General features: G+C 29.4%; 3 protein-coding genes across 4 annotated transcripts; all 3 read left to right on the forward strand.

The window, feature by feature from the left end:
- The first annotated feature begins 35 nt into the window (after positions 1–35).
- On the forward strand, positions 36–1,555 carry LOC135131416 (techylectin-5A-like). Its single transcript, XM_064059164.1, has 4 exons — positions 36–162; positions 208–1,012; positions 1,067–1,291; positions 1,339–1,555. Exons 1-4 carry the CDS (start codon positions 82–84, stop codon positions 1,494–1,496), a joined length of 1,269 nt encoding a protein of 422 aa, XP_063915234.1. The 5' UTR covers positions 36–81; the 3' UTR covers positions 1,497–1,555.
- A 2,731-nt stretch (positions 1,556–4,286) lies between these two features.
- LOC135131394 (techylectin-5B-like) lies at positions 4,287–9,712 on the forward strand. 2 transcript variants are annotated; one of them, XM_064059138.1, is made up of 5 exons: positions 4,287–4,421; positions 4,472–5,270; positions 5,322–5,546; positions 5,596–5,701; positions 9,576–9,712. In XM_064059138.1, the coding sequence occupies exons 1-5, from the start codon at positions 4,344–4,346 to the stop codon at positions 9,676–9,678; spliced, it is 1,311 nt and encodes a 436-aa protein (XP_063915208.1). In that variant the 5' UTR covers positions 4,287–4,343; the 3' UTR covers positions 9,679–9,712. The 2 variants fall into 2 exon arrangements, with proteins under 2 accessions (XP_063915208.1, XP_063915209.1); XM_064059139.1 differs by having other exon boundaries at positions 5,596–5,693.
- A 6,757-nt stretch (positions 9,713–16,469) lies between these two features.
- LOC135131433 (fibrinogen-like protein 1) lies at positions 16,470–17,821 on the forward strand. The gene is made up of 3 exons (XM_064059184.1): positions 16,470–17,355; positions 17,402–17,623; positions 17,672–17,821. Exons 1-3 carry the CDS (start codon positions 16,644–16,646, stop codon positions 17,779–17,781), a joined length of 1,044 nt encoding a protein of 347 aa, XP_063915254.1. The 5' UTR covers positions 16,470–16,643; the 3' UTR covers positions 17,782–17,821.
- Positions 17,822–19,553: the final 1,732 nt, after the last annotated feature.

A 19,553-nucleotide genomic window follows, 5' to 3' on the forward strand; every position in this document is an offset into this window, starting at 1 on the left:
GACTTCTCTTATCGTTCAAAAACAGTTTGCATAAAACGCACGCATTTAAAAACAACCTCATTATGCATAAGTGTCGCCACTATGAATTCCAAAGTAAATTTCTGCATGATCATCATTTCATCAACACTTTGTATAAATTCAGTACGAAGTGACGACTTGACGGTAAGCAAACCCAACATCAATCATTCAAAAATCTCTTTCGTCTAGTTTTCAGTCGTCTCAACCAGCAAACCTCCGTTTCCTCCGTACCTCCAAAATGACGAAATTATATTCGAAGACCAGTTCGAAATTAGAAAATCCCTCACCGAAACGAAACACCGTCTAGAAAGATTCGAGTTAAAAATGACCCAAATCCAAAGATACCTAGAGAAGGTTTTGAAGCTCCATAATGTCAAAATAGACGAAAACCTGACCTCCGAACCAACCGATTTTTCAAAAATCGAAAGAATCATCGAAGAGAAATTAAAACTGTACAAACCGTGCGCACAAATCGACGACAAGTTGGACCAACTCAAAGACGATTTGATAAACCAAATCGATAAAAAGCACGAAGAACAAGCAAATCTTGCTGCGACGAGCTTGAACGAGGCAAAACAAGACATAATTAAGAAAGTCGACGCGTTTGAAACGAAATTGACTTCCACGAACAACCAGTTGGAAAATATCTCAAAAGGAATGGAGAAGTTTGAAAAAAGTCTTGCAAAGCAGAAGACGGAACAGGTCATAGTTTTGCCGGCGAACAACAATAAGAACCAGGTTGCGAAAAACTGTAAGGAAATTTTAGAGAGAGGTAATAAGGACACCGGAGTTTATACCATAAAACCACCCAAAGCTGCTGAACCTTTCAAAGTACTGTGCGACATGGACACGAAAGGTGGTGGTTGGACCTACTTCATGAGACGGTTTAATGGCTCCCAAAACTTTTTCCAGAACTGGGAGGAATATAAAAATGGTTTTGGGGATCTAGAAGGAGAGTTCTGGTTGGGTTTGGAACATCTGTACGAACTGACAGGTGTGGTTTTCGTTCGTTGAAAAAAAAAATTATGTACCAGGTATTAAATTGTAGGTGACACTATCAACGAACTGTTGTTTGTACTTACTGACTGGGAGGGAAAAACCGTGACATCGTATTTCAAGGAATTCCGTATTGGAAACGAAAAGGAGCGCTACGCAATTGACGTCATTCGAGGCTATAGCGGGGATGGAGGACAGTCGTTTATGAGTCATTTGAAGTGGAAATTTAGCACTGGGGATAAACAGGACGCTTTTGGGAGCTGCGTCAAAACTTATCGTAAGTTTTAACAATTTTGAGACGGTTTAATCGAGGTTTTTTTGTAGACGGACCGTGGTGGTACGGACCTGGATGTTTTCACGTTAAACTAACCGGAAAGTACCTCAAGGGGAAAACCGAGTCGTACGCAGAGGGGATACATTACTCGGAATTCCACGGCTTCAGGTACAGTTTGAAGGATGTTAAAATGATGGTCAGGGCATAATTATGTCTTAAATGTTAAATTTATGTTTTTGCTATATTATATATGCATTATATACCCCATTTTATTTATTCATCTCCTCCACTCGAAAACTTGGACAATCGAGAAATGTAAAAAAGGGAATTCGAAAATTATTAAAAATCGAGGAACCGAATTGTCAAGAAACCGAATTAAAACATCGTCAAATCGAAAAATGTGAAGTATAAAAAATCGAAAATTGAAACGACAAAAGATTGGAAAACTGAAAATGGGAGAAATTGAAAAATTATACAAATTAAACGACGATAAACTGGGAAATCGAAGAATTGATAATGCCGAAAAGTCGAAAGACCGCGAAAATCGAAAAATCGAAAAGTGGAGAAGTCGGTAAATCGAGCAATTGAGAAAACGAAAAAACCTAAAATTAAAACGTTGAAAGTCAAAAATTGAAAAATCCGATGATTCTCCACACCGTCGATTCGGACCATTTTGAAATTATTTGAAGAGGTACATCAAAAACATGCACGGAATCGTAATCCTGAGAAAATTCCGCTTTCGATGATACCCAACACGGTCCATTCGGACCATTTTGAAAAAATTCGAAAAAAAAGGGGGGGCAGCATTTTTCTCGCTTATTTGAAAAGATGCATCAAAACTATGCACGGAATCGTAATCCTGAGGAAATTCCGCGTCCGATGATACCCAACACGGTCCATTCGGACCATTTTGAAAAAATTCGAAAAAAAAAGAGGGGGCAGCATTTTTCTCGCTTATTTGAAGAGGTACATCAAAAACATGCACGGAATCGTAATCGTGAGGAAATTCCGCGTCCGATGATACCCAACACGGTCGATTCTGACCATTTTGAAAAAATTCGAAAAAAAAGGAGAGCAGCATTTTTCTGGCTTCACCGAAGTAGAAAAATTGAAAATTTTAAAAAGCGAAAAATCAAAAAGTGGGAAATCAAGAAGTCAAGAAATTGAAAAGTCGAAAAACAAAAAAATTGAAAAATGTATTAATTTAAAAATCGTAAAATCGAAAATTTAAATACGTCAAAAAATGATAAATTTCAAAATTCTAGAATTGAAAATCTGAAAAATCGAAACATTGAAAATTTATACAGATTTAAAATCGGAAAATTGAAATTCAAAACATCGAAAAATTGAAGAATAGAAATATTGAAAAATTCCGAAATTGAAATATCGAACAAATTGAAAAATCAAAAAGTTGAAAAATCTAAAAATTTAAAAATCGAACAATCTAAAATCGAGGACTTGAAAAATCGAAATATCGAGAAATGCCAACCTCAAAAAATTGAAAAAACTAAAATTTAAAAATTCCAAAAATTGAAAAATTAAAATATCCATTAACTGAATTGATAAATTGACGAATCAAAAAATTTGAAAAATCGAAGAATGGAAACATCAATAATTCGAAAAATGGAAAACTGAAATATCGAAAAATTAACAAAATCGAGGAAGAACTGTTGAGATAGAAAAATTGAAAAATCGAAAATAAAAAAAACCGAAAAATCAAAAACCTGAAAAATCTGAGAAATCCAGAAGTTGAGAAATCGAAAACTTGAAAGATCAAAAAACTGATTAATCGATAAATTCAGAAATAGGAAAATCGAAAATTTAAAATAGAAACAAAAATCTGAAATATCGAAAAATTGAAAATTTAAAAAAAATTAAAATCCAAATCCCAAATCAAAAACTGAAAAACTTAAAATTTAAAAATTCGAAAAATAGAAATATCGAAGAACTGAAAAATTCAGAAATAAAAAAAAAAAATAATTGAAAAACTGACATACCTATGAAATAAAGATCGATAAGTAAAAGTCGAAAAATCAAAAAATCAAAAAATTAAAAATCGAAATATTGAAAAATTCCGAAACTGAAATATCCAAAAATTGAGAAATTGAACAAAATTGAAGAATCTAAAAATTGAAAAATCGGGGAATTAACACATCAAAAAATCGTATAATTGACAAAAAAATTAAGAATCGAAATATGAAAAAATTCGAAACTGAACTATCGAAAAATTGAAAAAATCGAACAAAAATTGAAAAACCGAGGAATGGAACATCAAAAAATCCAAAAATCGAAAAGTCGAGAAATCAAAATATTGAAGAATCGAGAAATGGAAAAAATTCCAAAATTGAAATAACCGAAATTTAAAAAATGGTTGAAAACGTGATGAAACGGAAAATTAGAAAAAACGCAAAACTGGAACCGAAAAACTGAGTAGGCGAAAAATTGAAAAATCGAAAAATCAAAAAACTGAAAAATCGAAAAATTGATAAATCGAGAAATCAAAAAAAAAATGTCAAAAATTGAAAAAATTGAACACAGCTGAAGTTTTTTAAACTAAGAAAATAAAGAATCGAAATATGAAAAAATTCGAAACTGAATTATTGAAAAATTGAGAAATTGAACAAAAATTGAAAAACGAGAAATCGAAAGGAAAAAACATCAAAAAATCCAAAAATTGCCGAGACGAGAAATCGAAATATTGAAAAACCGAGAAATGGAAAAAATTCCAAAACTGAAATAACGAAAAATTAAACAATGGCACAAACTGATGATATGAAAAATTGAAAAACCCCAAAACTCACACCAAAATTCAAAATTTGAAAAATAAAAACAATAAGAAATCGAAAATTCATAAAGCACAAATTGAGGAGTACATTAATTTATAAAATTTGACAACAATCATGTAAAAATGACAACTCTGTTAAAATTAATTATTTCTGATCAACCAATCTTATCACTTTTCGGACGTGAACCGTGACTTCTGTTATCATTTTTTCGTTTACGCTAAACTCGACCATTAAAAGAACGCTGCCACAAAAATAGTCGCTTTCACATCATGGACTTAAGGATATACTTAGTGACAATTGCTTTAGTGTCAACACTTGTAAATTCACAGCAAAATGACGACCGACAGGTAAGTTAACAATTACGCACGAGTCTAAAGCCCCCTTTACTCCTGTCTAGTTTGTAGTTATGTCATCCACGGAAACTCCCTTGTCTTCGAACCTCCACGACGACCAAATCTTCTTCGACGACCAGTTCGAACTCCCCAGATCCTTCTCCGAAGCGGAACATCGACTGAACAAATTCGAACTAAAACTGTCACAGGTGCAGAGAGCCTTAGAAAAAATGTTGGAGGTTCACGGGGCGAAAGTAGACCAAGATGACACGACAGCTCCAACGAGCGATATATCGAAAATCGAAGAAGTGGTTAAAGACAAACTGAAACTCCACAAATCGTGCGAGAATATCTCCACACAAATTGAAACCAAGCTAGAAGAAATCAAAGAACATTTGCTGAAGAAGGTTGTCAAAGCTAAATTTTCTACAACAGAGTTGGAAAAAGTCAAACGAGACGTCATCACCGACGTGTCTTCACAATTAAACTCTGCAAAAAAACACATCTTCAAGCTTAAAAAAAAGCTGGATTTTACTAACGAGAAGTTGGACGAGGTCACCAAGGTGGTTGACGATTTGGAAAAAAATGAAACCACGAAAGTTGGAGAGGTTGTCAAGAATTGTGGCGAGGTTTTAAGGGGAGGTAATGCCACCAGTGGGGTTTATACCATTAAACCCACTGGTGCGTCTAAACCTTTTGAGGTTGTGTGCGACATGGAAACCAAAGGTGGTGGGTGGACTTACGTCCTGAGACGGTTTAACGGTTCTCAGGATTTTTATTTGAACTGGACGGACTACAAAAACGGGTTTGGTCATCTAGACGAAGAGTTTTGGTTGGGTTTGGAGCATCTGTACGAGTTGACAGGTAATTTTGGGTTGTTGGTGGGTGATGAACGAGTCAGAGTGGAAGTTCTAGGGGGCAAAAGCAACGAGTTGTTGTTTGTTTTTACCAATTTGGAAGGGAAGATTTTGTATTCGCATTACAAAGAATTCCAGATTGGTGGTGAGGAGGAGAGTTATGCCATCAAAGTCGTCAAGGATTATAGTGGAGATGGAGGACAGTCCTTTTTGACTCATTTGAACTGGAAATTTAGCACTTTGGATAAACAGGATGCTTATGGAGGCTGTGTCAAGACTTATCGTACATTCTGAATATGTGGGAAAGCTTCGAAATTAAGGTTTTTTTTCAGGGGCGCCTTGGTGGTACGGTCCTGCTTGTTTTCACGTGCAACTCACCTATTCGGAGTTCCATGGCTTCAGTCAGAGTTTGAAGGACGTGAAGATGATGGTTAGGGGGTAATATTTTTGTAATTTCAGGTTTTATAAAAATAAAACTTTCGCAGAAATATTGATCCGATTATTGTAAATGGCGTTGAAATTGAAATTGAACACTTCCCAAATACTTGACAAATAGAAAATTCTAAAAATGGAAAGTCAAAAAATTTTTAAAATCGAAAAATTGAAAACTCAAAAAACTGAATTAAATATTAAAAATTTGGAAAAAATCAAACTTTTAAAAACTGAAAAGTCAAAAAACCTACAAACCGAGAAACAGAAAATCCCAAATTTAAATAATCGAAAAATTGAAAAACCGAAGCCGCGAAAAAATTAAAAATTGTTACAAATCGAAAACTCAAAAAATCGATAAATTTAGAAATCCAAATAGGCCAAAACTGAAAATTGAAAAATTGAAAAATTAAAAAAATCGACAAAACGAAACTAAAAATATCGAAAAATTGAGAAATTCAGAAATTGAAAAACTCCAGAAATTGAAGTGTTAACAAATTCAAAAATCGAAAACATGAAAAATCAAGAAATCTAAAAATCGGAAAGTTGAAAATTTTAAAAATCGAAAAACCGAGTTGTCAAGAAATTGAAAAATTTGAAATATTAAAAACGCTGAAAATATCGAAAAATTAAAATTGAAAAACTGAGAAACTGAAAATCCAAAATTTTGTAAAACGATAATTTGAAGAATCGTAAAATGGAAAAATTGGAAAATTGAAAATTCAAAACAAGATTTAAAAATTTGAAAATCTCTAATTTAAAAAACGAAGAAGTAAAAAATCTAGAAATCGAAAAATTGAAAAATCCAAATATAAGAATAATTGAAGAATCGAAAAATTCAAAATTCCAGAAATCAAAACATCAAAAAACCGAATAATTGAAAAATCGAAAAATTAAAAAAAATAAAAATCCAGAAATAGGTAATTGAAGAAAAATTGATGAATGGGAAAATGGAAGAATCGAAATATTGAAAAATTCCGGAACTGAAGTAACAAGAAATTAAAAAATTGAAAAATAATAGTTGAAGAATTGAAAAATCCAAAATTCCAGGAATCGAAACATCAAAAGAAAAATTAAAAAATTAAAAATTGAGAAATGAAAAAAAGCCGGAACTCCAGTATCAAGGAATTGGAAAAAGGAAGAATAAATGAAAAATGGAAAAATTCAAAATTCCATGAATTAAGACATCAAAATATCGAATACTTAATTGAAAAATTGAAGAATTATTGAAGAATCGAAAAATTCAAAATTCCAGGAATCAAAACATCAAAAAATCGAAAATTAAAAAATTGAAAAATTGAACAAATTAAAAGACGAGAACTAGAAAAATTGAAGAATCGAAAAACGAAACAATGAAAAATTCAAAAACTGAAGTATTGAGAAATTGAAGCATCAAAAGTTTGAGAAATCTAAAAGATGAGAAGCTGAAAATTCTAAAATTTTAAAAATTCATAAAATGTTGAAAAATTTATAATTTAAGAAACGAAAATTTAAAAAATGGAGAAATCTAAAAGCCAAAAACCGAAAAATTGAAGAATCGAAATATTGAAAAATTCCGGAACTCATCAAGAAATTGAAAAATTGAAGAATAATTGAAGAATCGAAAAATTCAAAATTTCAGGAATCGAAACATTAAAAAACCAAATAATTGAAAAATCGAAGAAATATAAAATTTGAAAATCGAGAAATCGAAAAATTGAAGATCGAAATACGTAAAATTAAAAAAATTGACCTGTCGGAAATTAAAAAATTGAAAAAAAATTGATGAATCAAAAAATTGAAAAATCTCAAAACTGGAACATCGAAAAATTGAGCAATCGGAAAATTAAGAAATCGAGAAATCGTAAAATTGAAACATGAAAGTCAAAAAACTAAAAATCTGAGAATTCGAAAAATTCAGAAATCGAAGCTTGAAAAATCAAGAATTCCAAAGAACGAAAAGTTGAAAAATTGTAAAAATCGATCGAAAAACCAAGAAACTGAATATAAACTGAGAATAGAAATATTGCAAAATTCCGAAATTGAAATATCGAAAAATTGAGCAATTGAAGGGAAATTGAAGAATCGAGAAATCGAAACATCAAAAAATCGAATAATTGAAGAATCGAAATATGGAACAATTCCAAATTGAAATATAAACAAATTAAAAAATTAACAAAAATGAAAGAATCAAAAAAATTTAAGAGTTGAGAAATACAAAATATAAGAAATTGAGAAAAAGAAAATTCGAAAATCGAAATATTGAAAAACTGAAAAATCGAAGAAAAATTTATAAATCGAAAAATGGTAAAATCCCAAAACTGGAATCGAAAAACTGAGTAAGCGAAAAATTGAAAAACCGAAGTAGAAAAATTGAAAATTTTAAAAAGATAAAAATCAAAAATCTGAAAAATCGAAAAATTGGGAAATCGAAAAGTCGAAAAATCGAAAAATTGAAGAATAATTGAAAAATCGAAAGGTTCAAAGTTCCAGGAATTAAAACATCAAAAAATCGAATAACTGCAAAATAGAAGAATTATTGATGAATCGAAAAATTCAAGATTCCAGGAATCAAAATATCAAAAAATCGAATAATTGAAAAATCAAAAAATTAAAAAAATTTAAAATCGAGAAATCGAGAAATTGAAGAATCGAGGAATCAAAACAACAAGATTTAAAAATTGAAAAATCTCTAATTTAAAAACGAAAAAATAAAAAATTGAGAAATCGAAAAATCAAAAAATCGAAAAATTGAAAAATCGAAATATTGAAACATTCCGGAACTGCAGTATCAAGAAATTGAAAAATTGAAGAATAATTGAAAAATCGAAAGATTCAAAATTCCAGGAATTGAAACATCAAAAATCGAAACATCAAAAATCGAATAATTGAAAAATGGAAAAAAAAAAATTAAAAGTCGAGAAATAGAAAAATTGAAGAATCGAAATATGCAAAATTCACAAAATTGACTTATCCGAAATTGACAGATTGAACAAAAACTGATGAATCGAAAAATAGAAAAATCTCAAAACTGGAACATCGAAAAATTGAGCAATTAGAAAATTGAGAAATCGAGAAATCGTAAAATTGAAACATGGAACTCAAAAAATTAAAAATCTGAAAATTCGAAAAATTCAGAAATCGAAACTTGAAAAATCAAAATTCTAAAAATCGAACAGTCGAAAAATTTTAACAATCGAAAAACCGAGTCGTCAAGAAACTGAAAAATGAAAATATCGAAAAATTAAAATTGAAAAACTGAGAAACTGAAAATCCAAAATTTTGTATAACGAAAATTTGAAAAATCGGAAAATAGAAGAAATTGGAAAATTGAAACAAGATTTAAAAATTGAAAAATCTCTAATTAAAAAACGAAGAAGTAAAAAAACGAGAAATCGAAAAATTGAAAAGTCAAAAAATCCAAAAATTGAAAAATCGAAATATTGAAAAATTTCGGAACTGAAATATCGGGAAATTGAAAATATGAAGAATAATTGAAGAATCGAAAAACGCAAAAATCAAAGAATCGAAATATCAAAAATTCGAATAATTAAAAAATCGAAATGTGGAAAAATTTCATAGAAAAGTTGAAAAATGGATGATGAACGAGTCAGAGTGAAAATTGTAGGTGGCAACACCAACGAGTTGTTGTTAGTGTTTACCAATTTGGACGGGAAGATTCTGTACTCGCATTACAAAGAATTCCAGATTGGTGGTGAGGAGGAGAGTTATGCCATCAAAGTCGTCAAGGATTATAGTGGGGATGGAGGACAGTCCTTTTTGACTCATCTGAACTGGAAGTTTAGCACTCTGGATAAACAGGATGCTTATGGAGGCTGTGTCAAGACTTATCGTACTTTCTGAATATGTGGGAAAGCTTCGAAATTAAGGATTTTTTTTTCAGGGGCGCCTTGGTGGTACGGTCCTGCTTGTTTTCACGTGCAACTCACCTATTCGGAGTTCCATGGCTTCAGCCAGAGCTTGAAGGACGTGAAGATGATGGTTAGGGGGTAATATTTTTGTAATTTCAGGTTTTATAAAAATAAAACTTTCGGAAAAATATTGATCCGATTATTGTAAATGACGTTGAAATTGAAATTGAACACTTCCCAAATACTTGACAAATAGAAAATTCTAAAAATGGAAAGTCAAAAAATTTTTAAAATCGAAAAATTGAAAACTCAAAAAACTGAATTAAATATTAAAAATTCGGAAAAAATCAAACTTTGAAAAACTGAAAAGTCAAAAAACCTACAAACCGAGAAACAGAAAATCCCAAATTTAAATAATCGAAAAATTGAAAAACCGAAGCCGCGAAAAAATTAAAAATTGTTACAAATCGAAAACTCAAAAAATCGATAAATTTAGAAATCGAAATAGGCCAAAACTGAAAATTGAAAAATTGAAAAATTAAAAAAATCGACAAAACGAAACTAAAAATATCGAAAAATTGAGAAATTCAGAAATTGAAAACTCCAGAAATTGAAGTGTTAACAAATTCAAAAATCGAAAACATGAAAAATGAAAGTTGAAAATTTTAAAAATCGAAAAACCGAGTTGTCAAGAAATTGAAAAATTTGAAATATTGAAAACGCTGAAAATATCGAAAAATTAAAATTGAAAAACTGAGAAACTGAAAATCCAAAATTTTGTAAAACGATAATTTGAAGAATCGTAAAATGGAAAAATTGGAAAATTGAAAATTCAAAACAAGATTTAAAAATTTGAAAATCTCTAATTTAAAAAACGAAGAAGTAAAAAATCTAGAAATTGAAAAATCGAAAAGTCAAAGAATCGAAAAATTGAAAAATCCAAATATAAGAATAATTGAAGAATCGAAAAATTCAAAATTCCAGAAATCAAAACATCAAAAAACCGAATAATTGAAAAATCGAAAAATTAAAAAAAATAAAAATCCAGAAATAGGTAATTGACGAAAAATTGATGAATGGGAAAATGGAAGAATCGAAATATTGAAAAATTCCGGAACTGAAGTAACAAGAAATTAAAAAATTGAAAAATAATAGTTGAAGAATTGAAAAATCCAAAATTCCAGGAATCGAAACATCAAAAGAAAAATTAAAAAATTAAAAATTGAGAAATGAAAAAAAGCCGGAACTCCAGTATCAAGGAATTGGAAAAAGGAAGAATAAATGAAAAATGGAAAAATTCAAAATTCCATGAATTAAGACACAAAATATCGAATACTTAATTGAAAAATTGAAGAATTATTGAAGAATCGAAAAATTCAAAATTCCTGAAAACATCAAAAAATCGAATAATTAAAAAATTGAAAAATTGAAAAAATTAAAAGACGAGAACTAGAAAAATTGAAGAATCGAAAAACGAAACAATGAAAAATTCAAAAACTGAAGTATTGAGAAATTGAAGCATCAAAAGTTTGAGAAATCTAAAAGATGAGAAGCTGAAAATTCTAAAATTTAAAAAATCCATAAAATGTTGAAAAATTTATAATTTAAGAAACGAAAATTTAAAAAATGGAGAAATCTAAAAGCCAAAAACCGAAAAATTGAAGAATCGAAATATTGAAAAATTCCGGAACTCATCAAGAAATTGAAAAATTGAAGAATAATTGAAGAATCGAAAAATTCAAAATTTCAGGAATCGAAACATTAAAAAACCAAATAATTGAAAAATCGAAGAAATATAAAATTTGAAAATCGAGAAATCGAAAAATTGAAGATCGAAATACGTAAAATTAAAAAAATTGACCTGTCGGAAATTAAAAAATTGAAAAAAAATTGATGAATCAAAAAATTGAAAAATCTCAAAACTGGAACATCGAAAAATTGAGCAATCGGAAAATTAAGAAATCGAGAAATCGTAAAATTGAAACATGAAAGTCAAAAAACTAAAAATCTGAGAATTCGAAAAATTCAGAAATCGAAGCTTGAAAAATCAAGAATTCCAATGAACGAAAAGTTGAAAAATTGTAAAAATCGATCGAAAAACCAAGAAACTGAAAATCCAAAATTTTATAAAGCGAAAATTTGAAAAATCGGTAAGTGGAAGAATAGAAATATTGCAAAATTCCGAAATTGAAATATCGAAAAATTGAGCAATTGAAGGGAAATTGAAGAATCGAGAAATCGAAACATCAAAAAATCGAATAATTGAAGAATCGAAATATGGAACAATTCCAAATTGAAATATAAACAAATTAAAAAATTAACAAAAATGAAAGAATCAAAAAAATTTAAGAGTTGAGAAATACAAAATATAAGAAATTGAGAAAAAGAAAATTCGAAAATCGAAATATTGAAAAACTGAAAAATCGAAGAAAAATTTATAAATCGAAAAATGGTAAAATCTCAAAACTGGAACGTCGAAAGATTGAGCAATTAGAAAATTGAGAAATCGAGAAATCGAAGCTTGAAAAATCAAGAATTCCAAAAAACGAAAAGTGAAAAATTGTAAAAATCGAAAAACCGAGTTGTCAAGAAATCGAAAAATTTCAGATTTAAAAAAAACTGAAAAATAAAAATATCGAAGAATTAAAGTTTTGAAAAATTGAAAAAATGAAACGTTCTGAAAAACGAATAACTGAAAAATTGAAAAATCGAAATTGGAAGAATCGAGAAACTCAGAAGCTGAGAATCCAAAATTTTATAAAATAAAACATCGAAAAATCAAGAAACACTGAAACCGAAAAATGGAAAAATTGAAAAATGGAGAAATCTAAACAACAAAATTTAAAAATTGAAAAATCTCTAATTTAAAAAACGAAAAAATAAAAAATCGAGAAATCGAAAAGTCAAAAAATCGAAAAATTGAAAAACCGAAATATGCAAAATTTACAAAATTGACTTATCGGAAAATTGAAGAAAAATTGATGAATCGAAAAGTCGAAGAAGCGAAAAATCGAGAAACTGAAAATCCAAAACTTTGTAAATCGAAAAGTTGAAAAATCGGAAAATGGAAGAATCGAGAAACACTCAATTTGGAAAATAAAAAATTCCAAATTGAAATTACGAAAAATTGGAAAATCGAAAAGTTAAAAAAACGAAACATCGGAAAATTCAGAAACTGAAGCATTGAGAAATTGAAATATCAAAAGTTTGAGAAATCGAAAAGATGGAAAGCCGAAAATTCTAAAAATTGAAAAATCGAAAAATCTAAACACAAAAAATTGAAAAATCTATAATTTAAGAATCGAAAACTTAAAAAGTGGAGAAATCGAAAAATCTAAAAGTCAAAAAATCGAAGAATTGAAGAGTCGAACCATTAAAAAATTCTGAAACTGAAATATCGGGAAATTGAAAAATTCACAAATCGAAGAATCGAAACATCAAAAATTCGAATAATTGAAAAATAGAAAAATTAAGAAACAAAAAATCGAGAAATAGAAAAATTGGTGAATCCAAATAAGGAAACATTTCAAAACTGAAATACCGAAAAGTTGAAAAATGGAAGAAAAATTGAAAAATCTGAAAACTGGAGCAACGTAAAACTAAGCAACCGAAAAATTGAAAATTCGAGAAATCAATCATAAAGAATTAAAAAATGGCGGGATCGAAACATTAAAAAAACGAATAATTGAAAAATGGAAAAATTAAAACATTGGGAAATTGAAAAATCGAAAAGTCGGAAAATCGAAAAAATTGAAGAACCGAAATATAGAAGAATCACATCGGAAAATCGAAATATCGAAGGAAAATTGAGGAATCGTAAAATTGAAACAGTCGAAAATTGAAACATCTAAAAATTTAAAAATCGGAAATTGAAAAACTTGAGAAATCGAGAAACTGAGAAATCGAGAAGTCGGAAAATCGAAAACTCGAAGGACCAAAAGATCGATGAACGAAATTGGAAATTGGGAAATCGAAAATTTAGAAACGTCAAAGATGAGAAATTGCAAAATCGAAAAGATGAAAAATAAAAAAGTTTAAAAAGCAAAGATTGAAAAATTGTGCAACTGAATAATTCAAAAATTGAGGTAGGAAAAATCTGAAATTAAGTAATCGAGAAATCGAAAAATATGAAATATAAAAAATTGAAAATTAAAATTTCGACAAATTAAAAAACAGAAACATCGAGAATCGAAACATCAAAAAATCGAAAACTGAAAATCGTAAAATGGAAGAATCGAGAAACAGTAAATCGAGAATTTAAAAAATTCCAAAATAAAATGACGAAAAATTAAAAAATCAAAACATCGACAATTCAAAATATCGAAAAGCAGATAAGTCGAAAAATCGAAAAAGGGAGAAATCAAAAAGTCGAAACAGCGGAAAATTTAAAAACTGAAACACCGAAAAATCGAAACGTTGAGAAGTCGAAAAATTGAATAACCGAAAAACTTATATTTTAAAATCGAAAAATCGAAAAATTAAATCGAAAGATTGAAAAATTTCGAAACTGAAATATCAAGAAATTGAATTTAATTTAAATTACATTTTAATTTACATTAATATGGAAAAATAAACAACTCACATCTCAGAAATTGAAAAACCGAAGAAAAATTGATGAATCGAAAAATTGAAAAATCCCAAAACTGGAATGTCGAAAAATGAGCAATTAGAAAATTGAGAAATCGAGAAATTGAAAAATTAAAATTTAGAAATCGAAAAATGAAAAACCTGAAAATTCGAAAAGTCTAAAATTCGAAAAATGGAGAAATTTAAAATCAAAAACTTGAATAATCGAAATATGGAAAAATCACAAAATTAAAGTATCAGAAATAGAAAAATCGAAGAAAAATTGAAAAGTTCCAAATAGAATCGTCGAAAAATTGAGCAATCAAACACCTGAAAATTCGAAAAACTGGGAAATCGATAAGTCGAGAAGTCGAAAAAAATGGAAAATTAAAAAATTGAAAAATCGAGAAATAGAAATATTCGAAAATCGAAAAAATTGAAAAATCGAAAAGTCGACGAACCGAAAAATCGAGGAACTGAAAATCCAAAATTTCATAAATCGAAAATTTGAAAATTGGAAAAAATCGAGACGAACAAAAATCCAGAAATTAAAAAATTCCAAAACTTGAATAACGAAAATTCGGGAAACCGAAAAATAAAAAAATTGAAACATTGAAAAATTGGAACATCAAAAAATCGAAAGGCAGAAAAGTCGCAACTTCGAAAAATTCAAAAACTAAAACATTCAGAAATGAAACCCCTAAAAAGTTTGAGAGATCGATAAGTTGAGAAATTCAAAAATCGAAAAATCAAAAGTTAAAAAAATGAAAAATTGAAAAATCTATCATTTAAAAATCGAGAAATCGAAGAATCGGAAAGTCAAAAACCGAAAAATTGGAGATTCGAAATATTGAAAAATTCCGAAACTGAAATATTGAGAAATTGAAAAATTGAAGAATAATTGAAAAATCGAAAAATTTGGATATTGATAAAACGAATTAACGAATAAAAAACGGTAAAATCAAAAAACCGAAAAGTCGAAAAATCGAATAAAAGTTGATGAATCGAAAAATTGAAAAATTCGAAAACTCGAACATCCAATAATTCAAGAATTAGAAAAATTAAAGAAATCAAATGATAAAAAAGTGTTGAAGAATCAAAATATTGACAGATTCTGAAACTAAAATATGGAGTATTGAAAAATTCTAAAAATGAAATGACTAAAAATCGGGAAACCAAAAAATTCAAAAATCGAAACATCGAAAAATTGAAGAATCAAAATTTGGAAAAATTCCAAAACTGAAATATCGTAAAATGGAAAAATGGAAGAAAAATTGTTGAACCGAAAAATTGAAAAATTCGAAAAGTGGAACATCGAAAAATTGAACATTCGAAAAATTGAAAAATCGAAAAATCATGACATAAAAATTGAAGAATCCAAACAAATTGAAAAATTACTAAACTTAAATATCGAAGTGAAGAATCGAGAAATTGAAAAGTTGAAAAATCGAAAAATTGAATAATCGAAATATGGAACTCACATATCGAAAAATTGAAAAAATTCCAAAATTGGAAAATCGAAAAACTGAGGAATCAAAAACTGATAAATCGATAAATCCTAAAGTTGGAAATTCCAAGAAGAAAGTTAAAACATTTAAAATATCGAAGAATCAAAAACGTCAAAAATTGAAAATTGAGAAATCGAGAAATCGAAAACCGGAAAGACCAAAAAATGGGTTAATCGAGAAATTGAGAAATCGGAAAATCGAAAATTTAGAATCGTCAAAAATTGAAAAATCGTAAAATCGAAATAAGTGGAAAATTGAGAAATTGCAAAATGAAAAAATCTAGAAACGTGAAATTTGAGGATATTGAGTAATCAAAAAATTGAAAAATTGAAAAATAAAAAACTGAAATATCGAAAAATTGTGAAATCGAAAGTTGAAAAACCGAAAAATCCGAAACCTAGAGGATAAATCGAAACATCAAAAAGTCGAAAATTTGAAAAATCTATCGTTTAAAAATCGAAAAAAAGCTAAAAGTCGAGAATCTCAAAACCTGAAATATCGAAAAGTTGCAAAATGGAAGAAAAATCCAAAATTTAAAAATCCAAAACTTGAAAATTCGAAAATTAATGAACTGAAAAACTAAAAAATCGAAACAATCGAGAAATCGAGAATTTAGAAAACAAAAAATTAAATAATCGAGAAAATTGTAAATTTTGGTATTCTAAAGATGGTACTAGTTTGATTTAATCAGAATTTAAAGCATTTTATGATGAAGTAAAGTTAAGTAAGTTTTACTCCACCTTATCATCGTCATCCCATAGTTTGAGAGTTTTTAGAGACAGAAACGTAATATTGTTAGAGGGGGATGTGGTTCATGTTAGAAGTTACAATGATAAAGATAAATGGATCAAAGGTAAAATGGATCAAAATTAGATTTATCTATGTTCAACTACTTCTTTAAATAATATACTCCGGAAAAGACGTGTCGATCAAATTGTTAAGCGTGAACTCTGACTCCTTTATCGTTCAAATTTCATTACTATATTTGAACGACCAAAACACCACAACTTTAATCGCTGTTACATCATGGACTTGAAGCTACTCCTAATCACCGCTCTCTGGACACTTTGTGTAAAATCCCAGCAAAACGATGACCAACTTACCGAAGTCGCAAACTTGAAGTTCGAAATCCGAGAAACCCTCGTCGAGACGAAGAACCGCTTGGAAAAATTCGAGCTCAAGATGACTCAAGTTCAAAGGTACCTAGACAAACTGTTGGCTCTTCACGAGGTGATAACGGAAGAAGACTTTTCAGAACCAGTGGAACCCAATGACCTCGCAAAAATCGCACAAGTGGTCGAGAAGACAATCGTTTCAGACAAATCGTGCGAAATCGAAGAATTGGAACGACTAAAAGACGATTTGATAAGTGCAATTGACAGAAACACATTGTCTACCGACGTGGTGGACAATGGAAAACGTCGTCGGAAGCAGGTAATCCAGGAGAACGAAGCACTCATAGTTTTGCCCGACGATGAAGAGTTTGTCGAGGGTTGTAAAGACCTTTTCGACCAAGGGAGCGTCAACAGTGGACTCTATATCATACAACCATCTCGAGCCCGTGAACCGTTTACGGTTCTGTGCGACATGGACACACAAGGTGGTGGCTGGGTCCACTTCATGAGACGGTTCAACGGTTCCCAAAATTTTTACTTAAACTGGACTGACTACAGGAATGGTTTTGGTGAGCTAGATAGAGAGTTCTGGTTGGGTTTGGAGCATCTGTACGAGTTCACAGGTATTTCTGGATGGGTGGTAAGCACGTGACGAGATTGTGGTTGCAGGTGACGTTCCCAAAGAACTCCTATTTGTGTTTATTTACGAAAATAAAACCGACTATTCCCATTTCAAAAAATTCAGCATCGGAAGCGAGGGAGAGAGCTATGCTGTAAGGTCAGTCGAAAATTATAGCGAAGATGGTGAACAAACCGTCACGACTGACCTGAACTGGAAATTTAGCACGTTAGATAGACAGGGTGTTTATGGAAGCTGCGCCAAGACTTATCGTAAGTTTTAGGTATAGGGAGGCTTTGTAGGGAGGTTTTGTGTTTTAGGTGGACCTTGGTGGTATGGACCTCGGTGTTTCTTTTTCGAACTCACTTACTCAAATTTCCACGAGTTCAAGGCTGGTTTGAAGGAAGTCAAGATGTTGGTTAAGGCATAGTTGGTTCTGTATTTGGTCGTAAATAAATGTTGGAAAAATATATGTCTCAGTATTTAATTTAGTTTTAGTTTTAGAAGACTTTATTGAAAAACTCACTCTTGGCTTGTTTCAATTTTAGTTTGTGTTTGTGTTTTGCACAACAGAAGTCAAGCTCTGATTCTCGAAAGAGAACGTGGGCTCGAATCCCGCACCAGACAGTATTTTTGCTTTTCCAGTGTAAGCGAAGAAATGTTTGTAGTTTGTAGAATATTTTCATTTTTTCTCGACGTTTCATGACCCCTAATTTTGTATTCATGTAGATGGTAAAACGTTAACCAAAATTTGTCTGCTCATTCCCACCAACAATGGAATGACGTCGTCTAAAAATTTTACAGTAGTAAATAATATTTACATTTTATCAATTTCTCGATTTTTGAAATTTTCGATTTGATAAAATTGAAACATCCCAAAACTGAGGTATCGAAAATTCGATTTGGGAATTTCTCGTTCTTTTAGTTTTGGAATTGTTCAATTTTTCGATTTTTCAATTTATCGATTTTCTGTATTTCGATTAGTTAGATTTTCGATACTTCAGTGTTGGGAGTTTTAAATTTTTTCGCTTTTTCAATTTCTCGGATTTTCAAATATTCGATTTCCCGATTTTTTCATTCTTTGATTTCCGAATTTTCTGATTCTTCAGTTTTACGATTTTCAATTTTTTTATTTTCAGGTTTTTGATTTTTAATTTTTCGATCTTTCGATGTTTCGATTTCTGGATATTTCAATGTTTGGATTTCCAAATTTTTTAACATGTATTCCGACTTTTCAATTTTTCCATTTTTCTGTTTTTCGATTTTTCATTTTTAAATTTTAGATTTTTGAATTTTTGAAATTTTTAGCTTCTCGATTTTTTATTTTTTCGATATATAAATGTCTCGCTTTTTAAAGCTTTAGATTTTTCGGTTTTTTTTAATTTTTGGATGTTTTCAATTTTTGATTTTTCGATTTTTCAATTTTTTAGTTTTGATTTTTGTATTTTTTATTTTATAAATGTCTCGATTTCTCTATATTTAGATGTTTCGATTTTCCAGTTTTTAAATTTTTCGGTTTGTGAATTTAAAATTTTTTATTTTCCGATTTTTCGATTTTAGCCTTTTTCGATTTTTCAATTATTCGAGTTATAGATTTCGCGAATTTAAATTGTTCGGTTTTACGACATTCTAATTTTTTGTTCAGTTTCTGGATTTTTCGATTTCTCAATGTTTCGACTTTTCGACTTTTAGATTTCTAGATCTGCTGTTTCTATTTTTCGATGTTTCAGTTTTGAATTTTTCTATTTAGATTTTTCGATTTCCCGGTTTCACATTTTCGATTTTACAATTTTTCGATTTTTTAATTTTTTAATTTTTTAGATTTTGGATTTTCAATCTCTGGAATTCTGGGTTTTTCGATTTTCCAAGTTATCGATTTTTCAGTTTTTAAATTTTAGATTTTTGATGTTTAGAATTTTCGTTCAATTTTTGGACATTTTAATCTTTCAATTCTTAAAAATCTACGATTTTTCGATTTTTTGATTCCTCGAATTTTCGACTTTTCAGGTGTTCGATATTCATTTTGTTTTTCAATTTTTCAAAATTTGAAATTTTTGATTTTTGAGTTCTTTATTTTTCAATTTTCGGTTTTTTAAATATTACTTTCTTCCGATTTTTCAGTTTTACGAATTGGTGCTGTTTCGAATTGACATATCGGTTTTTGGATTTTTTAAAACTTTCGACTTTCGATTTTAGATTTCT

The sequence above is a fragment of the Zophobas morio genome, unplaced genomic scaffold, assembly GCF_036711695.1.
Source record: "Zophobas morio isolate AGI-343-1 ecotype UQ-CSIRO unplaced genomic scaffold, CSIRO_AGI_Zmor_V1 ptg000020l, whole genome shotgun sequence".
Classification (NCBI taxonomy): domain Eukaryota; kingdom Metazoa; phylum Arthropoda; class Insecta; order Coleoptera; family Tenebrionidae; genus Zophobas; species Zophobas morio.